The following is a 20,557-nucleotide window of genomic DNA, read 5'->3' as shown; positions in this document are numbered from 1 at the left end:
TTTCTACTTGTCTGCAATAGCCTCATAGTAGAAAACAGTTATGGAAGTGTCAAGCAAGAATAAGGAGCTGATAACAAATGAACATAGAAAGGGGATTATAATCACGTCTAGTTAAATTTGGTTTATTTCAGGTTTGTACCAAAATATATTCCAGGCAACTCCTCAGATCATCATTTTCACAGTCTCATAAGCCTTATGCACTGCTGTTGTTCCAAAAGCTTCCAGGACTCTGGAAGTCAAGTGGTCCAGCCCCTCGGCCCAGGAATACAGTTACAATCCACACGATAGGTTGAGAAGAGGCAATACCCATGGACTCCCCGACCTTTTATCCTGGTAGGTTAGGGTGTGATTTTAGGACTATATACTTTGGTGTTGAATATTAATCAGTGAAAAAGATTAGAGAGTAGAAGTTCTATGTTTTGTTCCTATAGCTCTTTGGAGTTTCATCCACCTCACCAGCAGTTGGAAGACAGCCTTCAGTGCTCTACCCACACTACCCTAGGGCAGGTGTTATACTAGTCTTGATTTTTCAAGAATTCACTTTACGGAGAGAGTAACAGAAACCCGGGCCTCAAGTACTTCCCCAATTTCAGATTAGGTAACGGATTAGAATAAAAGTTAACCAGTAGACAAGAAGAAATTGGGGAATGGTGGCAGGTAGCAGTCAGACCTAGGAGTCAGGACACTCCCTTAACCAGTCTTGCTCAGTTTTCCTGATCTAAGCAGAATCTAAGAGAAAAAAGACTTGATTTTTTTCCCCAAGTCATGAAGGCCATTGAAATGTGATTATTCTCCTAAAATTACTTCCAATTCTTCCAGGTCCTTCTGGAAAGCTGAATCCTAGGGAGACAAGAGAATAAGACTAGGACTCAAAATCTAAGCCAACATTTCCAAAACCATTGGTACCTGAGAATGGGCCCTTTGCTTCCTTGCTAAGCTGTTATCATAGTCTTTTTCCTACTTTCCCAGAAGAGCCTGGAACCTATGAAATCTGTCTCCTCCCCTAGGTGAGATGTATACGAAACAGCCCACATGCAAAAGGAGGAAATAAGACCTCAAGGGAAGATATTCTTTCCTGAAAAGGTCACATAATGACTCAGAGAAGGATCCCTGTGTTAGTAAAGGTCTTAAGTATTACCTCTTTAGTGACATTTGGCAGCTCCAGGGCCAACTTCATCCACTGTTTAGCTTCAGGGTTTTGCCCTAGTTCTCTGTAGCACTGAGAAGAGACAACAGTGAAAACCTGGGAGAAATGCCACCAGGAGACTAGAAGGGGATGAATATGTATGCCCTCAGGAGTTCCTAGAAATATCAACACACATACTTTCATCTATGTTGAAATAGGCAGGTGAGTTTACCTTGGAAATATATATCCTTCCTGCTTTGGAAAATCCTGGCTGTAGTTCTTCAGCCTGAAGAAGGGAGAACATGTATCAGTAAGGTGTTCCAAAGTCCAAGTCAGGCTAAAGTTTATTAGAGAGTTCCAGTCCCCAACCTGGAGATTGATTCAGTGAATCTATATATTTTTTTTTTTTTTTTTTTAAATTCATTTATTTATTTATTTATTTATTTATCTATTTATTGGAGGCATTGGGTTTTCGTTGAGGTGTGCGGGCTTCTCATTGCAGCGGCTTCTCTTGTTGCAGAGTGTGGGCTCTAGGTGCGCAGGCTTCAGTAGTTGTGGCACACAGGCTCAGTAGTTGTGGCTCACAGGCTCTAGAGTGCAGGCTCAGCAGTTGTGGTGCATGGGTTTAGTTGCTCTGCGGTATGTGGGATCTTCCCAGACCAGGGCTCGAACCCGAGTCCCCTGCATTGGCAGGTGGATTCTTAACCACTTCGCCACCAGGGAAGTCCCGAATCTATATTTTTTATAAGCTTTTCTGATGGTTCTGATTTTCCCATAGAACAGGCACACATAAAACTGCCCTCTACTAGAAACCCCTTCCAATAATGTCCTTAGGAAAAATAAGGTCACCCTGGCCTTTCTGGCTGCTGTCCACCCTTCCCTTCCTTCCCCAATACCTTTAGGAAGCTCTGGAGGGCGTCCTGCACAGTGGCACTGAGAGGGCTTTCACACAAGGCTGTCGCAGTTTTTTTTTCTAGCCAGCTTAGGTGAGAGACCTGCCACCAAAAGATCAAGGTGTGACTAAAAACGTAAGTATCTTTAGGAACATTGAATGTTCTGTACTGAAAGCAAACAGGGCCAAATAGGACTGGGTCTAATCACCACTAACATGACCGCTTAGAGGAAATAACACATAAGCCAGACCAGGCTGAGGACCCTGCTCTTCCTTGCAAGGTGATCAGTGTCTCAGGACAGTTAGTTAGGGCCCTTATGTCAAGCCCTGAAATTTAGCTCACCTGGTAGCACCACCTGCCAAGGAGAAAGTATGCCATGGGGTTTTCTGGCTTGAGAGCAATGGCTTTGTCCACATGCTCCTGAGGGGAAAATATAAATATAAGCTAACATCAGATAGCAGAGTTACTAAGGGAACAGAGGCAAGTCACAGAGGCTGTAGGAACACCTTTGCAAGGAGCTAGGACGGAGCAGGGAATCTGGACCAGACCAGCACCAGGGAAGGAGGAGAAGCCTTTCCTCACCTTGAAGCTAAAGCCACTCTGGATGCGCCTCTGGATGCCCTCATGCTCAGCCAGCTGACCACAAAGCACTGCATACCTAGGGGGAAGCAGCAGCAAGCTCAGGGACAAGGACTGAGTACCGTCCCTGCCAGTATTGGGATTCCCACCCATGGGCAACTGCACGGCCCCTGCATCCTTATCCAGAGATGAAAATATCATTTCCATCTGTACATAATTCCTCTTTTCACAGACTTGTGGTCCCAATTCATATTCTTTAGCAGATACAGTGGTAGGCTCACAATTCTCCAAAGTACCCTAGGTACAAAAAAGGTGGGTCTTCCACAATAAAGCTCTCTTAATATTTAGGCAAGGTCTCAGTCCAAATTTCCCCTCATAATGAGTATAGCCATAGCTATCATAAACACTTAAGCAGGTATCTAAAAATCAGCATCAAAGTATAAGAGACCTGAGTACACTGCTTTTTGTCTCCTAAGCAGACATTAAAGAAGAAGGTCTCATTAGCCTTGGAAGTATACAGGTATATCATTGGGAAGCTGTTTGGGAATGGGATTCTCTAGGAATTTCTAACGTTAGCTTGGGAACCAACAGAAGCAGAGGAAGAAAAGGCCTCCGATTTCAGCCCTCTCCTCTACATCCTCCCTCCCAGGAGAACAAAGGCAGCCAGCTTCCTATCTTCTGCCTTCAGAAACAAAGGTCTTATTACCCCCATCCCCTCTGCATTCTTTCTAGAAGCACAGTTGACAAATGAGTGTCTAAAGGCCCAAGTTGCTTTTTTGTGTACTCACTAAATATCGGGGGGTATTTGTATTGGATACTTCCAGAGGCTCATTTCCAGTTTAGTCCAAACAGCTGTTCCCCAGGAAAAGCTAAGAAAGTATGAGGTCAATTTCCATCCTCAGGACCCCAGGAGCCCCAAGAGAGCCCACAGGGAAACAGCACCTGTGACACCCACGAAACAGTGACCTGGCGTCTGAGAAGAGGCACTGCAGAGACAAAGTTTCAGCAACAGATGGAGAAACAGCCTCTCCCAGCTCACAATCTGAGGGCAGAGTTATGGGAAGCAAGGAGGTGGAAAAGGAACATTTTCACTAAAACTGAGGTGCTGGAACCACGCCCCCAGGACACAGGTTGGCCCTGACCCACACGGGTTGGCAGAACTTTGCCTCACATCAGACCACAAACAGGGCTGATGGTTTTGTAATATTAATGACTGCTGAAATTCCTGGGGGTGAGCTCACATCTACTTTTCCTCACGCGAGCCAAGCGAAGAAGCCAAAGTCCACCACCAGCCAGGGATCGCAGCTAGGGGAATGAAGAGCTTGTATGGGAGAGGGGAACTGCCAATGTCCCAGCCTCTCTGAGGAGCCAAGAACCCACAAGTTTTGTAGCCAGGGGTGACTAACAAAGCTACTCATTTCTCCAAGCTTCAACAGAAAGAAAATTGTACTATTCCCCCTTGCCTCATCCCCAAGGCACTTCCCAAAGCAAACTCCCCTGGGTCCCTAGCTTGGGGAAGGATGGGACATATGAAAATAAAGGCCAGAGCTCCCTCTCCTGGTGCCTCTGGCAAATGCCTCTTTGGCCACAGGGCAGAGAAACGGAAGGGCTCTCCTCCACTCTAACCCATGCTGGCTCTTCCTGGGACCCTGCGGGGTGTTATTACCACTGGTGACACTCAGCATTCTCATTCCCCTTCTCCAGAGCGGCCTCCGCTGCTTCTTTTCCTGTAAGACAGAGGTGATCCAGAGTTGACACGGGCTCCCATGCACCCTTCCACGGGAAAGGCTGTGGGAAGAATGACTGCTCTAGCTCACCAACCCCCACCCAAACGGGACTTGTAAATACTTATGCACTTGAGCAGAATGAAGAGCTGCAAATAGCTTTTCAGGGATGACTTCTTCACCTTGCTCTCCCTATCCGTCATCAGCTGCCCCACCTGATATGCTTGAAGCATTGCAAATATAAAAGGACTCAAAAGCAATCGAAACTGTCCCCAATAGACCGTTACCCTGGAGAGTTTTTGATTTGGGGTCTGGGTAGGCTTCAGGGTGTCCATGAATCCCACTGAAGTTGTATATAATTTTAGGTATATGTGCGTTTTATTGAGGAGAGGGTCCACAGCTTTGATCAAATTCTCTAGAGGGGGACTTCCCTGGTGGCACAGTTGTTAAGAATCCGCTTGCCAATGCAGGGGACACGGGTTCGAGCCCTGGTCGGGGAACTAAGATCCCACATACCTTGGAGCAACTAAGCCCGTGCGCCACAACTACTGAAGCCTGCGCACCTAGAGCCCATGCACCACAACAAAGAGTAGCCCCCACTCGCCACAACTAGAGAAAGCCTGCGTGCAGCAATGAAGACCCAGTGCTGCCAAACAAATAAACATTAAAAAAACAAACAAACCAAATTCTCAAGAGGATCCATGATCTAGGAACATTAATCATGTTCTAGGCCAGAACTCCTCACCAGAGCCAAATGGACTGGGATCTGACCAAAGATGAGTTTCATGTAGTTCTTCCCCAGGTTTTCCAGGCACCAAAACTAACAGAAAGCAAGGCCTAAACACATGTAGGCTCTTGACAAGGGTCCCCTAGAATGTCAAGGAGCTGGAGCCCTTCAGATGAGGACCATCACGCCTACACACTGGAGAAAAGAGAACACTGCAAAATGGGAAATCTGATTAGAACAGAGAGGGCTTCCATAAAAAAGAATGAAATAATGCCACCTGTAGCAACATGAACAGACCTAGAGATTATCATACTAAGTGAAGTAAGAGAAAGACAAATATCATATATCACTCATATGTGGAATGTAAAAAAATGATACAAATAAACTTATTTACAAAACAGAAACAGACTCATATAGGAAACAAACTGGTTACCAAAGGGGAAAGAAGAGGGGAGGGATAAATTTGGAATTTGAGACTAACAGATACAGACTACTACATATTAAATAAACAAGGACCTACTGTATAGCACAGGGAACTATATTCAATATCTTGTAATAAACTATAATGGAAAAGAATCTGAAAAAGTATATATATGTATAACTGAATCACTTTGCTGTACATCTGAAACATTGTAAGTCAACTAACTATACTTTAATAAAATTTAAAAATAATAATTAAAAAAAATTTTTTAAATGGTGAGGGCTTGGAAGGGAAGATAGAACAAAAGTAATGGGTTGAGGTGATAGGCTGGCTATTCTGAAATGTTTCCTCATGTTTAAGTGATAGTAATCATGGTATAATTTTGTATATGCAACAAATACATTTAAAGAGAGCAGATGAGAACCCTACATTCCCCTATCCAAGCAGAAGAACCATATGGCTCCACCACTGAGGGACATTTTCTCTTAGGGGACTTCTCTCCGCCCCCTTCAAAGCACTATCTCACTAGGAAAATAACGGTGAAGAATGAGGCAACCAGTTCCCACTGCCTCCTGGTGGTCCAGCTTCTAGAGAAAGAACAAAAAATGAAGAACTTTAGGTCCAGCAAGGTTGGTCCTAAAAAGCTAGAATCCCAGAGCAGAGCCTTCAGAGATGCTGCATAGTCCTCTGACCTCCAGGAGGAACAGATTTGTCCAAGGTGCTGTGCTCAGGAAGCCAGACCAGACCAGTGCGGGCTTCGCAGCTCCTCTAATCACTGCCCCACCTCCACCTGTAGGGTTCATGTTGGCTGTTAGTGCTCAGAGATGATCAAAAGGGAAAGGAAAGGTGGTTGTTGCTACCAAGAGTGCAAAAATCAGCCCCAAAGGCTGATCAGAATCCTCACCTGAAATTTAAGAGGGGAAGCAGAAACTGTTTTGAAAAGAAAGAAGCAAACAGTAATTAAGCAAGCACCTTTTGTTACAACTTCCAGGGATTTTTTTGAAGATCTATATCAAACATTCAACTCAACTGACCTTTCTATATCGGCAGAATTCTATAACTGTTTAGAATAATGATCTTGAGGTACTGTCACTCTACATTATCAAAGATTTAATGTTTGCAGGACTGTACTTATAAAAGTAGGAAAGCAGTTAACTTTGGATAACTGAACCACAAGATCTGGAAGTCCACTGACGGTGCCTGACTCAAAGGGTGTGTAGGTAGGCAGGACACATCACCTTCCCCATAAAACCAGTCTCTTTTTAAAGTCCCAGGTTTCTCAATGACCTCATGACAGAGAAGGACAAGCCTTGAACCTGGCACAAGTCAGATGCACCCTACACCCCCAGGTACAGATTTTGACAACAGAATTCTTAAGTAGACCCCAGGGACTTCTAACCTAGCAGTATTCTCCCAAACTGCTCCTTCTGGGCACTCACCAAACGTACTCCACTCATTATATTTTTAAACACCTGCCCCACAGGCTCCGTAACTGAAACCAGATTCCTAAGCAACAGCAAAAAAACCTCCTCAGATTAAGAAAGGTTGTGTCTTTTGTAGTTGAGGAATGAGAACAGAGAACTGTGCTAATATGATAGAACTACAATTGACCTTGAACAACGTGGGGGTTCGGGACACCAGCCTTCTGCCCAGTCAGAAATCCACATGTAATTTATAGTTGGGTCCAACCAACCATGGATTGTGGATTGAAAAAAATCCACATGTAAGTGGACGTGTGCTGCTCAAACCGCTGTTGTTCAAGGTTCAACTGTACTCCTAAAGTCGTGTATACCCATGTGACTCAAGCACCATGCCATGCAGAGAAGCAGAGGTTGCTCTCTGTCTCCAGGAGGAAGCAGGGGTCTCTGGGAGCCAGTCTGTCCCTAGTGAGTAGTTGAGCCCCAGCTGTACCGACAGCCTGCAATTTGGTGGTTCCCCTGGCCCCAAGCTGATGGGCTGGCTCCACCCTCAGAGTCAGTCAGTGGCCTTCCCACCAGGAACCTGTCAGCACTTACCACTTAGGGCATAGGACCTCTTCTCACTTGCCTCCTCAGCAAGCTCACACATGTCACTGTAGGCGCGGGCCAGGCGCCAGAGAAAGTCCTGCTGGCTTCCATGCTGCAAACCAAACAGAGGGATGAGGCCCCCTTCTCTCAGCTGCAGAGAACTGGGGCTCGACCTTCTCCCCACACCCTACCTTTGAGTGTGTTATAAACACTGACATCAGGCCACCTCACGTGACCTCTCACCTGCAGTTAGCTGATGACATTATCTCTAGTCAATAGATTGCACAACCCACAGAGTGAGGGCATTCTGGCCTTCTAACACTGTGAGGAAAAAAGGTCAATTCCAACATGTAATGAGGCACAACAGAGAAGTCTTGCTAACAATGAAAAATTGTGAAAATGCCCAAGAAAAGGGAAATTCTAACTTTGGGGGCATTTATAGCCAGGTGAGCATAAATTCTGGCAGTGAACCTGAGAAGGGAATTGTGGTTGAGTGACCTAGTAACCTAACACTTGTCACTTGTGATGAAAACTTTAAATGGGGTAGGCAGCTGTGGCTCTGCCTCAAGGGAAATAGGGAAAAACATTCCAGTTCTTTCCACATTTCTCCTTAAGGTGAGAGGAGGAGCTCTTCTGCAGTAGCTCTACAGGAGGCAGCCGACTGCCCTGGGGCTGGCAGAGAAAACAGCTCTGGGGCAGGCAGCACACAGGGGCGGCGCTCAGCCTCCTAGGAAGAGGATGTACAACCCTGGGGTGTAGATGCAGAACTAGCCACCTCACCCTCATTTCCCTTCCCATGTCACCTTGCAGGGTCAGTGACACATTCGCGGGGGGTTAGCAGGGGGACAGAGGACAGACAGGCAGTTGGAGCCTCACCGCCAGCTTGTTGTTGAGCAGCAGCTGGAAGCCCTCCCGCTTGCCCTGCTCACTGCCCTGGTGCAGCTCGTCTGCCTGCTGCAGGAGGGGCAGCACATCTTCTGGGCCAGGGGAGCCTCCAGCCTCCAGGGCTTCAGGCGCAGGGCCTGAAGCCACCTCCACCTCCACCTCCACCTCCAGGTCCAGAGAATCCTTTCTCCCCATCTTCACGGTCTCACAGCTCACTTCATCTTCCCCGTCATCGTCACTCTCCCTTTCAGAGTCCCGCTCATAGTCAGACTCAGCGTTGGCTGTTGTGTAACTGTGGCAGAGAAATGTAAGTGACAAGGTCAAGGGAGGGATTCCTTAGCCTCAGATCCCTGGGGTCTTGCCTCCACCCACAAAGAGGCACTCTCCACAGCACTGTTGTCCAAAGCACCAACTAAGAACCATTCCCCCCCCACTTAGGGGCAGGAATTAGTCCTTGAGAGAAAGCTTCCTATGGGAAGTATGAGCTGGGAAAATGATCTGGAAGGGGAAGAGTGACCAGCTGGGGCCCTGTGACAGTCGGAGGCCAATATGAGAATCCCCTGCTGAGCTACCACCAAGTCTGCCAGAAAATAGACAAAAAGAGAAAGCCTAGAAAGGTATGTACCAAAATGGCAGTAGATCTCTCAGGGTCAAGGAATTAATTTTTCCCCCTATACTTTAGTATTAGATATGATTGCTTTACTGAGCATGTATTCTTCTTATAAATAAATAAAAGTTTAAGATAAAAAACCTTAAGATGTAGGTGGAGCTGATCTCCTGAGCTAGATGGCTCACCAGGCTAAGGGTCTGTCAATCATTTTTGCTTTATCAGCCAAATGCACCTGTCAGAACCAACATGGGTGGGTGCCAGTCTCGGCGGCCATGGGCGGCCACAGATACCCACATTTTCTTTCTCAATTCAATGTATACCTCTGTCCCAAGTCAGCAACCAAACCTAAACCACAACAGGAGTAGCCCTTGAAAACCCTGGGAACTTGCCAGGGCTGGGAGGGGCCCTTTTGCAGCTGGAAGCAGGAAAGGAGAAAGATGCAAACAATCCCTTGGGAAGGTGTCTGTGGGGCCACTATGAGCCAGGTGTCTCCTAGGGAGCCCAACCCTGATGCAGCCACTGAAGAGGAAGCCAAGTTTCTCTTGGATCTTGGCCTCCACCAGCAGCTAATTATGGTGTGTTCCCTAATTGCCAACTGAATCAGACAAAAACTGAGTAGAGCAGAAGATAAGGCTTCCAGGGGTCACAACCAGACACCAAAGAGCCCTCCAGACTGAGTGAAGGAGAAGCAAATTCCATCAAAGCCAGAAGGTTCCAAGACACAGGGAAGATCTTTGAGTCACTTAAGGATAAGCCTTTCTCTGTCCTGTAATGAAAGGAGTAGGACCCCTATGACTGGAGCAATCAGACCTGAAGGAGAGAGACGTACGAATAAAGTCAATACAAGACAGCCTAAGGTCAGGGGCTGAATGCTGTAGGGCGAAGTGCTGTCTTCCTCATCCAGAAAGCCAGAGATGACGAGGGGGCAGGCTCCAGAAGGCAGCAGGTGAGAAACCAGACCTGATGCCCAATCCATCCATGCTGTTTCTTTATAGAGGAGCTTTCAGACTCATTTAACAAAGGGGCTCCAGTTACATCTATTACAGGAACTTTTGAGGTACTTGTAGGTAACCTGTAACCTTCCTAACCTTGCTTTTTAAAAGGTTATCCAAGTATCTCTCCCCTCTAGTGATTTGCAGTAAAAACTTTAGAAATTAAAGGGACCAGGAAAAGTGGTACCAGATTTCACAACCAACCTGGGTGGTGATGAGCAAGACCACACAGAGACAGCCTAGAGAAACTCACTACCAATTCCTAGGCTTAGACAATAACCTGCCCCAAACGAGAAAGTCAAATCAGCCAAATCAGCATCTACCAGTGCCCCTACTCAGCCCAGCCAGGCCCAAAGGTAAAATGAGTAAATGGATTTTTTGGGGGTGCGAGCTTGAGTCTCATCATCTCCCACTGCAAAAAGAAGAGGAGACCCCATTCCTTGTTCAGCTGAAGGCTACCTTGGCAGATCAGGAATCTCCCAGGGAGGGACCCCTGCTCTCATCCCTGCTGGAGCACAGGCATCAGCACAGTCTCTCCAGGGAGCTAGGCCAAGAGGAAGGTCCTGCGATGCTGTGATCCTGCTGGGTCCTAACGGCCAGGGAGCTCACTTGGACAAGGAAACGGAGAGGACAGGAGGGGCCTTGCTGACACCCAGAGTGAGAGCTGGTAGAGCCCTGTGAGGCAGGGAGGCTCTAGCGAGGCTGGCGTGGTGAGGAGACCTTTTACTGCACCTCAGCCCCACTTCAAGGAGCTCTGCCTCACTAATCTGCAACCCTGCTGCCTTACATGCAGCGGGCAGGCAAACACTTGTTGAGTGAATACAGACATCGGCCCCCTGGACTTCCATGGGCTTCCAGCCCCATCTCTTCCAAAAGAGATTTTTCACGTGCCAGAGCTCAAGAGCTGCTGTCTCGACATTCACAGCATTCTCTCACATTTCTTGGACCACCAACCCAGCCTCTGGAGAAATCCACCAGAGAAAAAGGGGTGGCCCTTTTGTTTAACATGACCGGCAGCTTTTGAGATGAGTCAGAGACTGCAGAGACCTTTGAAAAGGCCCTTTGGACCTGTGCACTCAGGAGGACACACTGTTCCCACAGTGGGGCGAGGACCCAAGGCTCCCTTGAAGCAAGGAGGCCACCTCTACTCCTTGAGGAGAGCCCCCAAGTCAGTGATCAAGAACTCGGTTACAGATGCACCCCCCTCCTGGCAATTACTTTTCTTTCTTTCAACTCCTAAGCCCCATTAGAGGTGCTGAGCTGAGGCATTCAAAGACAACCAGGCCTGGGCCCTGACCCAGAGAGACTCTCAGTGGTGGGGGAAGATAAGACCAAGCAGAACGAGGTGATAAACGCCCAAGAAGGAGTGGCAATGAGGTTGCAGGCAGTTGCTCTTGGCTGGGATGCCTGGGAAGGCTTGCCAGAGGAGCTGTAGGGCAAGTTAGGTTTTGACAGGGAGGGAACTAAAGCTGTGTTTGGAACATGCTCTGAGAACAAGCTCACGGACCCACCCAGTGATTCTGACTCTACCACATTCAGTTGATCCCCTGGGAGCTCAAAGTTGCTATTTTATTTGGAAGAAAGAGGGAACACAGCTTTCAGTGGAGTAGAGTAGCCCATCAAATCGTCTTATTCTTTCATCCCTCAAAAAAGCTCTCCTTCCCCAGGGCCCACATGTTTAAAGTTATTCCAGACCAGACATTCCACAATTTTGGTCTCCTTCCAGAATTCTCCCTGGACCATGACCATGGCAAAATGAATGATTCACCGTGGCCACTGCTCCAGATAGCAGCCAGCTAAACCAGAGTCTTGAACCACGCACGACCACCAGCTTCCACATGCCTTAGGATCGATCATGGGGCTGAGCCTGCTAGAGCTGTAATTAAGAAAGACACCCTTCCTCTCACACCATTACAGGTGGCTGGCAGCCCAGTCCTGCCCCTTATAGCCTTGGGAGCCCCAGTGAGCATCCCAAGCTGTGAAGCACCTGCAAGCTTCCCTGGTTAATCACTCTGGCTCTCACTGCCCCCAGAAGTTTGTACAATTACTAAAGATCATCACTAAGGGGTTTGAGTTCTAGTATCCTGGTCTTGGGCAGAGCTGTGACCTCTCCTTCTGTTCTACGCTGTTATAAAGTTCAAATGTCAAGTGATTGGCTTCCTTGGGTTGCACAGAGATGCTCCTTAAGTCTCAGGGCCCATTATCAACTATTTTGTCCTTTTCAATCCAGATGTGTCAATTTTTATTTTTTAAAATTTATTTATTTATTTATGGCTGTGTTGGGTCTTAGTTGATGCACGGGGGCTTTTTCTAGTTGCGGCGAGCGGGGGCTACTCTTCGTTGCGATGCGCGGCTTTTCAGTGTGGTGGCTTCTCTTATGGCAGAGCATGGGCTCTAGGCACGCGGGCTTCAGTAGTTGTGGCACGCGGGCTCAGCAGTTGTGGCTCGCGGGCTCTAGAGTGCAGGCTCAGTAGCTGTGGCACACAGGCTTAGTTGCTCCATGGCATGTGGGATCTTACGTACCGTAAGATCGCTCGAATCCGTATCCCCTGCGTTGGCAGGCAGATTCTTAACCACTGCGCCACCAGGGAAGTCCCCAGATGTGTCAAATTTTAATTTCATTTTTTCCCCCTCTAACACAGCCCTCTGGAAGCATGTTTCAGCCCAGAGGTACTAGGTAAATTGAATAGAAAAGGGCTACTTCTTTGAGCCCTTGAGAATAGAGATAATAGGGATCAGACAACCCAGTCAACAGTAGTCATGAATGGAGGACCAAAGCTTTTTACCAAGACCTCACTTATTTCAAGAGGCACCTGAGCACTAGTTAAATTCAGCACAGATGCCCAATGGCAGTGACATGGAAAAAGAGAGAAATACTACTCTTAATTTTCTTAGAAAACCAGATGAGGAGAGGCAGGAGAATATAATGGATCAAACAAGAAAACAAGGCTGAAACTTCTGAAGAAGATGTACTGAACAGACCGTACTGCTCTGGACAGGTCTTCCCTGGGCAGTGAGCTGTGGCAGCTCTCTCTCTCTTTTTTTTTTTTTTTAATAAATTTATTTATTTAATTTATTTATTTTTGACTGTTGGGTCTTTGCTTCTGCACACGGGCTTTCTCTAGTTGCGGCGAGCGGGGGCTACTCTTTGTTGCGGTGCGCAGGCTTCTCATTGCGGTGGCTTCTCTCGTTGTGGAGCATGGGCTCTAGGCGCGCGGGCTTCAGTAGTTATGGCTCACAGGCTCTAGAGCACAGGCTCAGTAGTTGTGGCGCACGGGCTTAGTTGCTCCGTGGCATGTGGGATCTTCCCGGACCAGGCATCGAACCTGTGTCCCCTGCATTGGCAGGCGGATTCTTAACCACTGCGCCACCAGGGAAGCCCCCGAGGCAGCTCTTAATCAATGGGAAGAACTGCCCGGGGCTGCAGGCAACATGTCTTCCTGTGAAGGCCCTTCTGTGCCCTGATGACCAAGCCATGCCTCAGAAGGCAGATGAGCCTGGCTGAGCCTGTGCTTAGGAGCTGTATAACCCTGGGAAAGCGTGCATCAAACCTCGCTAAGCCTCAAGTCTCTGTCTGAGAAACAGGGCAAAGAACATCACCTACTTCATAGGAACCTTGTGAGGATTAAATGAGGAAATACCTCTGAAGTGCATTGCACAGTCTCTGTCACAGAGGAAGAATAAATGGAAGTTAATACTATAAAGCAGACAGCCTCTTCAATAAGTGGTGCTGGGAAAACTGGACAGGTACATGTAAAAGTATGAAATTAGAACACTCCCTAACACCATACACAAAAATAAACTCAAAATGGATTAAAGACCTAAATGTAAGGCCAGACACTATCAAACTCTTAGAGGAAAACACAAGCAGAACACTCTATGACATAAATCACAGCAAGATCCTTTTTGACCCAGCTCCTAGAGAAATGGAAATAAAAACAAAAATAAACAAATGGAACCTAATGAAACTTAAAAGCTTTTGCACAGCAAAGGAAACCATAAACAAGACCAAAAGACAATCCTCAGAATGGGAGAAAATATTTGCAAATGAAGCAACTGACAAAGGATTAATCTCCAAAATTTACAAGCAGCTCATGCAGCTCAATAACAAAAAAACAAACAACCCAATCCAAAAATGGGCAGAAGACCTAAATAGACATTTCTCCAAAGAAGATATACAGATTGCCAACAGACACATGAAGGAATGGTCAACATCATTAATCATTAGAGAAATGCAAATCAAAACTACAATGAGGTATCATCTCACACCGGTCAGAATGGCCATCATCAAAAAATCTAGAAACAATAAATGCTGGAGAGGGTGTGGAGAAAAGGGAACACTCTTGCACTGTTGGTGGGAATGTAAATTGATACAGCCACTATGGAGAACAGTATGGAGGTTCCTTAAAAAACTAAAAATAGGGGCTTCCCTGGTGGCGCAGTGGTTGAGAATCTGCCTGCCAATGCAGGGGACACGGGTTCGAGCCCTGGTCTGGGAAGATCCCACATGCCGCGGAGCAACTGGGCCCGTGAGCCACAATTACTGAGCCTGCACATCTGGAGCCTATGCCCCGCAACAGGAGGGGCCACGATGAAGAGTGGCCCCCGCTTGCCGCAACTGGAGAAAGCCCTCGCACAGAAACGAAGACCCAACACAGCCATAAATAAATAAAAAAAATTAAAAAAAAAAAAAAACTAAAAATAGAACTACCATACGACCCAGCAATCCCACTACTGGACATATACCCTGAGAAAACCATAATTCAAAAAGAGTCATGTACCAAAATGTTCATTGCAGCTCTATTTACAATAGCCAGGACATGGAAGCAACCTAAGTGTCCATCATCGGATGAATGGATAAAGAAGATGCGGCAAATATATACAATGGAATATTACTCAGCCATAAAAAGAAACGAAATTGAGTTATTTGTAGTGAGGTGGATGGAGTTAGAGTCTGTCATACAGAGTGAAGTAGGTCAGAAAGAGAAAAATACAGTATGCTAACACATATATATGGAATCTAAGGAAAAAAAAAAAAAGGTCATGAAGAACCTAGGGGCAAGATGGGAATAAAGACACAGGCCTACTAGAGAATGGACTTGAGGATATGGGGAGGGGGAAGGATAAGCTGTGACAAAGTGAGAGAGTGGCATGGACATATATACACTACCAAACGAAAAACAGATAGCTAGTGGGAAGCAGCCGCATAGCACAGGGAGATCAGCTCGGTGCTTTGTGACCACCTAGAGGGGTGGGATAGGGAGGGTGGGAGGGAGGGAGATGCAAGAGGGAAGAGATATGGGAACATATGTATATGTGTAACTGATTCACTTTGTTATAAGCAGAAACTAACACACCATTGTAAAGCAATTATACCCCAATAAAGATGTTGAAAATAAATAAATAGTTTTCAGCTGAAGAGGGACATGCTGCGAAGATCATCCTGAATGGCTGGTTTTAGCTTTCAGTTTCCATGTGCATGTTGTTAGCTAAACCAGTCATTCTGACCTGACAGAAGGCTTGACTGTTCACTTCGCCAGTCTCTTCCTTGAGGAGGAAGAAAGGTCATCAGAGGCCACTAAGGAGAGACCAGCCTCTAGACCTCACATAGGCCACCTGGATGACTGGACCTCACAGCAGAGAAGGGCAGATGCTGCCACCTGCAGCATCGGGCACCCCAACAAAGATGTTCATTCAGACTCCATCCTTGGGACCAAAGTTTCAAAATGGCATTAGTGGTTTAAAATCAAAAAGCCCTTTGCGGGCTTCCCTGGTGGCGCAGTGGTTGAGAATCCGCCTGCCAATGCAGAGGACATGGGTTCGAGCCCTGGTCTGGGAAGATCCCACATGCCACGGGGCGGCTGGGCCCGTGGGCCACAATTACTGAGCCTGCGTGTCTGGAGCCTGTGCTCCGCAACAAGAGAGGCCACAATAGTGAGAGGCCTGCGCACCACGATGAAGAGTGGCCCCCGCTTGCCACAACTAGAAAAAGCCCTCGCACAGAAACAAAGACCCAACACAGCCATAAATAAATAAAAATTCAAAAAAAAAAAAAAGAAAAGAAAAACATGCCTTTAAAAAAAAAAAAAAAAAAAAGCCCTTTGCCTGCCCAAGTTTGGGGGTTGTCCACCAGACTCCTGCCTGCGGCCCTGTCTCACACACAGGCCTATGGTCAGACCTGCTGGGCCACCAATTACTCAGGTGAGTCACCGCCCACCTGTGAAGATGGCAAAGACGCATAAGCAGCCCTCTCCGGTGGGAAGAGAACTTCCCGAGGGAGGGAGAATGCTTAGTGCTTAGAGAGCTCTGTAGACCTGGCCCAGCCACTCAGTGAAGGAAACAGTCATAAAACAAAGCTTACAAAGTCCTTGTGATAACACAGGAAAACGCCCAACCAATGTTACAGGAAAACAAAAATAAAAGATATAATAACTACATAAAAAACAAACCTACTTGGAGGAAAATAACAGATGCAAGCACTAACCACTGTTAACATTTCAATTTGTCTGGATGACATAAGGTGGATGGTTTTTCTTTTTTCTTTTTTAGGTAAGAAGTGGTGTTTTTGTTTTTGGTGGATGGCTTTACTTATTTCAACTGTTCTGTATTTCATTTATTTATACCCTTACCTTGTTCCAAAAATTATTTACAGCAGTTTGGTGTGAATTTTCCATTATAAACATTACTTTTACAAAACATAACCTGGCTGAAGCCACAACTGTCTCCAGGAGAGAAGACTCACCCGCCTTCGCTCTCAGCATCTGTGAACGTGGTTCCCGAGGTGGCCGTGAAGTAGACAGAGCTGGAGCCGGTGGAGTCACTCCTCTCCCGGGCAAATGGGAACCTTCGCCGCCGGGCCACTTTCTGGTTCTCTTCCAGGTGGGATCTGAAAAGCAGGCTCATTTCTAGAAGGTGCCATTGGGCCCCATCCAGCCTGCCTTTCCCCTCACCATGAGGGAGCCTCTTACTACTGCTGCTCATTGAAGAGCTAAAAGCAGAGAAAATCCTGGGTCTCTACCCTCAGGAGAGCAAGCAGGGCAGCTCGCTGGACCCAGCCTGCACGCAGACCAGGTTAGTCAGAACAAAGCATTTCAGCTGCTACAACAGACCATGAGGGCCCAAAAGCAGCAAGAACTTGTGCAAGGCAAGGAATCAAGCACACGGCTTCCCTGCCAATTAGGTGAGAAGCTATAAAACTGGCTTCGTCCTTAGAGACGGACAGCAAAGGCTGAAAAGCTGTAGGGACAGGGAAAAGTTGGGGAGCGGGGGACAAGGCAGAAAAGGAGGCTGCATTACTCACCGGACCTCGCCCACAATCTGCCCAGCAAGCCCCTGCAGGCTGCGCCTCAGCTCCTCCACCTCCCCGCGCAGCGCCAGCAGGCTGGTCAGCACGAACTCCAGACGGCCCAGCACCTCCTCCTGCCCTTCTCGTGGAAGGCTCAGCAGCACCGCAGCATCACCAGCCTCACCTGGAGCTGCCCGCAACGGCCTCACTGCAGGAAGGAGGACAGGAGACACTGATGCCCATGGGAGAGAGTGAGGAAAAGATCTCGCACCCAGAATTCAGGAACACTTGTGTTTCTCACTGGAGTTCAATTTACAAAGATCTTTGAGGCTCAGAGAGCATATGTTCACAAGTCCCAGGTAATGATCCAGAAAAAAATCAAGGTCCCAACCTCCAAACAAGAGCCCTCTGTTCCAAAAATCTTCCCAAACCAGGGCCCTTCAGCAGTACTGCATACCATGGCAGATCATGTAAAATGCTCGCAAGAGTGTGGTATCCAGAAGGAAGGACAGCTGTCCTGCTAGAGTAAAAGAAAACCCTTTATCTGACTATATTTCGTGCCCAAATCCCAGGCAGTCAATACTAACCACACAGCAAAATTAAAATTGAGCTCACTCAAATTCTGATCTTTCACTTTACAAAGAATGGCAAAGAAAACTCTGAGCTCCTCTCAAGAGCTTCATTTAGTATCATCAGAGAGGGCCAAGGAGAAAAGGGGCAGTTACTGAGAGAAAAGGTACACTGGGAAAAGCTCACCCAAACCCCACTGGAAAAACACCATTGCCGAGCCCTGAATTGAGCTCTAGGTAAATGCTAACAGTAAATGCTAGAAAACTGACAGCTACCTAAGGCAAGTGGACTGGAAAATGTAAAAACAGAGAAGAAACCAGTAAGGCAGGACCCACAGTCCAAGCAAGTATAAAGCTGTTAAAGGAAATCTAGTAACAATCTAGGCCAGATTACAATACACATCCAACAGTGTTCCAGTACGTAAAGCAAGAAAGATCCCTGGGAATGTGGCCACTTTCTCCCAACCTCAGCAGAAGAAACACTAGAGCTAAGAAATTACAAACAAACAAAATACAAGGAAAAGAAAGGAAGGACAAGCACACTTGCAACACACTAGGTTACTACCTAGTGCTATAAAACGCTAGCAAATGATTGCAATCTAAGGTGACAACTCTTCGAAGACTTCAAAAACTAACTTTTCCAAACCATCTGGCATTTGGTAATCAGAGGAAACACTTGTTCCCAATTAACACAGGGTGAGATGATTTGAATGCTCCTCTATCACACACACCTGGGAGTGGTTTGAACCAGCCCTAGATGCTTTGCTCCAATGAGTTAACATGAAAGTTTTGCAAAACTGAAAGCACTACCCATTTCAGCCGTGGCTGGCTCCCAGCCATATTCAGCTTCAATTGCAGTAAGTACACTCCCAGCCCCATGCTGTGGAAAGTCCACAGGACCAGGTGACCAGGCCACTCAGGAGAGCAAGCAGTGCAGCTACCACTTACTTGCTCTGTGACAGCCTCGGGAAAGTTACACAATCTTTTTCAATATCGACTTATAAGAAGGATTTTAAAAACTGGGACTAGATAGTCTCCAAGGTGCCTTCAAAACTTAACACCTAATTTAATACATAAGCCTCAAAAAATTTTAATTCCTACAAGACTAGTTTTTCCTTTTGCCTTCTTTTGGACTTTTCCTCTACTTATTAAACAGCTCACCCACACTAAGCAAGTGCCTTTAATATATATATAGCACTCCTGTGGCCAGAACTAAACGTGAAAGCTAAGCCTTTTCGCAATATACTTTCCTGCAATTACAGGAGAAAGACGACAGAAGAGGAAGACTGCTTTTCCTTTTCAATAAACTTTCCCCAAACGTGAAACTCTCGGACCTCGCACCCACCCTCCTATTCCTTCCTCCGTTGTCCTGTCCCACAGGTTCTGCTAAAGGCAGCCCCGACCCCAGGCCCACCCCTCAGCAGTCACTGAGGCCTCAAGGGACCGTCTCCTACCCTGGCGTCCCGGCTCTGAAGTCTGCATGTAGTCCAGGGAGCTGGGCTGGCTCTGGCTCTGGCTCCGTTTCCACCGCTGGCTGTAAAGGGCACATAGGAATCCAAGGCCCGCGGCGGTGCCCAGCAACAGTCCTAGCCCGGCGCGGGTGCCACCCAAGGCCCCCAGACTAGACATGCTGCACCTGCAGCCCGCGTGAGCCACCGAGAGCAAGCGGGCGAGGGAGGAGGAGAGAGATTCGTGAGCGTGGTCCACCCATCTCCAAGGTCGAACCCCTGGAGATAATCTCCTTGCCCAGACCCTGGGCACCCACCACCCTCACCCTAGTCCCGACCCTAAGGTTTCTGCTAGCCCCGGACCTGGCTACCGCGCGGCTCAGCCGGCCCGGACGCAGCGTCCCCTCAAACACGCCCCCTAACCCTGATTCCGGAGTCAGGTTGCTGGGCCTCCAAACTCCTCCCCCAGCCTCACGACACTGCAGACCACAAGCCCGCCGCCCTGGCTGCAAACCCCTGGCCTCCCCGCCGCGCCATTTGAAGGCCCCCTGGCCTGTCAGGAGCTCAACTCACACTCCTACCCCGCTGCTCACTACTGTGGCAGCGGCCGCCGCTTCGCGCTGTCAATGACCGTGACGTCATCAAACGGTGCCGACCATCAGCCCCGCGCGCCTATAGGAAGGCGGGGGTGAGAAGATCATCGAGGCTCCGCCTCCGGTGCAGGGTTTTTTTCAGGGGGCGGGGCCACGGGCTCTACCAGAGGGGAGCAGCCCTCAGAGTAGGAAAGGGGAACCTAGAATGGGTTAGAAGCCGGGAAGAGGGGGAAAGCTGGGAGACCCCCTTGGGCCGGATGCTAGAGCAGTAACCCCCACGGTCTGGCCAGCTGAGGTTCCATTTCCCTCCATTCACACCAGATTACTTAGTGTTCCCGGAATATGCTCCGCGTATTCACCCTTTCTACCTTTTCGACTGCTGCTTTCTGCCTAGAATGACCCTTTCTCTACCTGGAAAACGCGACCCCCCTCCCACCTTTCCTTAACACTCGGTCATAACTCAGACTTTGTTTGATTTCAGCTTAATTTGTTTATGCATTTTTACTCAAACCATTTACTAAGCACTAGACAATAGTGACTGGCATTTCAGATTAGAACAGATAAATTGTTGGTTATCCACAAGAGGTCCCTGAGTCCCCAGGGCCAGCTTCTGCCAGTTGACACCTAAAAACTTATATTGTAGATGCACACCCCATCATTAAAAAAAAACTTAAACCTTACATTGTCGTTATAACATTA

General features: G+C 47.6%; 1 protein-coding gene across 3 annotated transcripts; it reads right to left on the bottom strand.

Moving 5' to 3' along the window:
* Nucleotides 1–101: 101 nt before the first annotated feature.
* RMDN3 (regulator of microtubule dynamics 3) lies at nt 102–19,903 on the bottom strand. Of its 3 annotated transcripts, none has more exons than XM_059913617.1 (13): nt 19,839–19,903; nt 19,272–19,453; nt 17,264–17,456; nt 16,706–16,849; nt 8,353–8,653; nt 7,486–7,588; nt 4,265–4,325; nt 2,602–2,677; nt 2,362–2,439; nt 2,023–2,121; nt 1,359–1,412; nt 1,139–1,219; nt 102–840 (listed from the first exon to the last, which is right to left on the bottom strand). In XM_059913617.1, exons 2-13 carry the CDS (start codon nt 19,444–19,446, stop codon nt 787–789), a joined length of 1,419 nt encoding a protein of 472 aa, XP_059769600.1. In that variant the 5' UTR covers nt 19,447–19,453; nt 19,839–19,903; the 3' UTR covers nt 102–786. The 3 variants fall into 3 exon arrangements, with proteins under 3 accessions (XP_059769600.1, XP_059769603.1, XP_059769602.1); XM_059913620.1 differs by having other exon boundaries at nt 19,847–19,869; XM_059913619.1 differs by lacking the exon at nt 19,839–19,903 and adding an exon at nt 19,629–19,679.
* Between the last annotated feature and the right edge of the window lie 654 nt (nt 19,904–20,557).

The sequence above is a fragment of the Balaenoptera ricei genome, chromosome 2 (genome assembly GCF_028023285.1).
Source record: "Balaenoptera ricei isolate mBalRic1 chromosome 2, mBalRic1.hap2, whole genome shotgun sequence".
In the NCBI taxonomy this organism is placed as follows: Eukaryota; Metazoa; Chordata; class Mammalia; order Artiodactyla; family Balaenopteridae; genus Balaenoptera; species Balaenoptera ricei.
The sequence above is the reverse complement of the archived record's forward strand: the minus strand, read 5'-3'. Positions and strand labels throughout refer to the sequence as shown.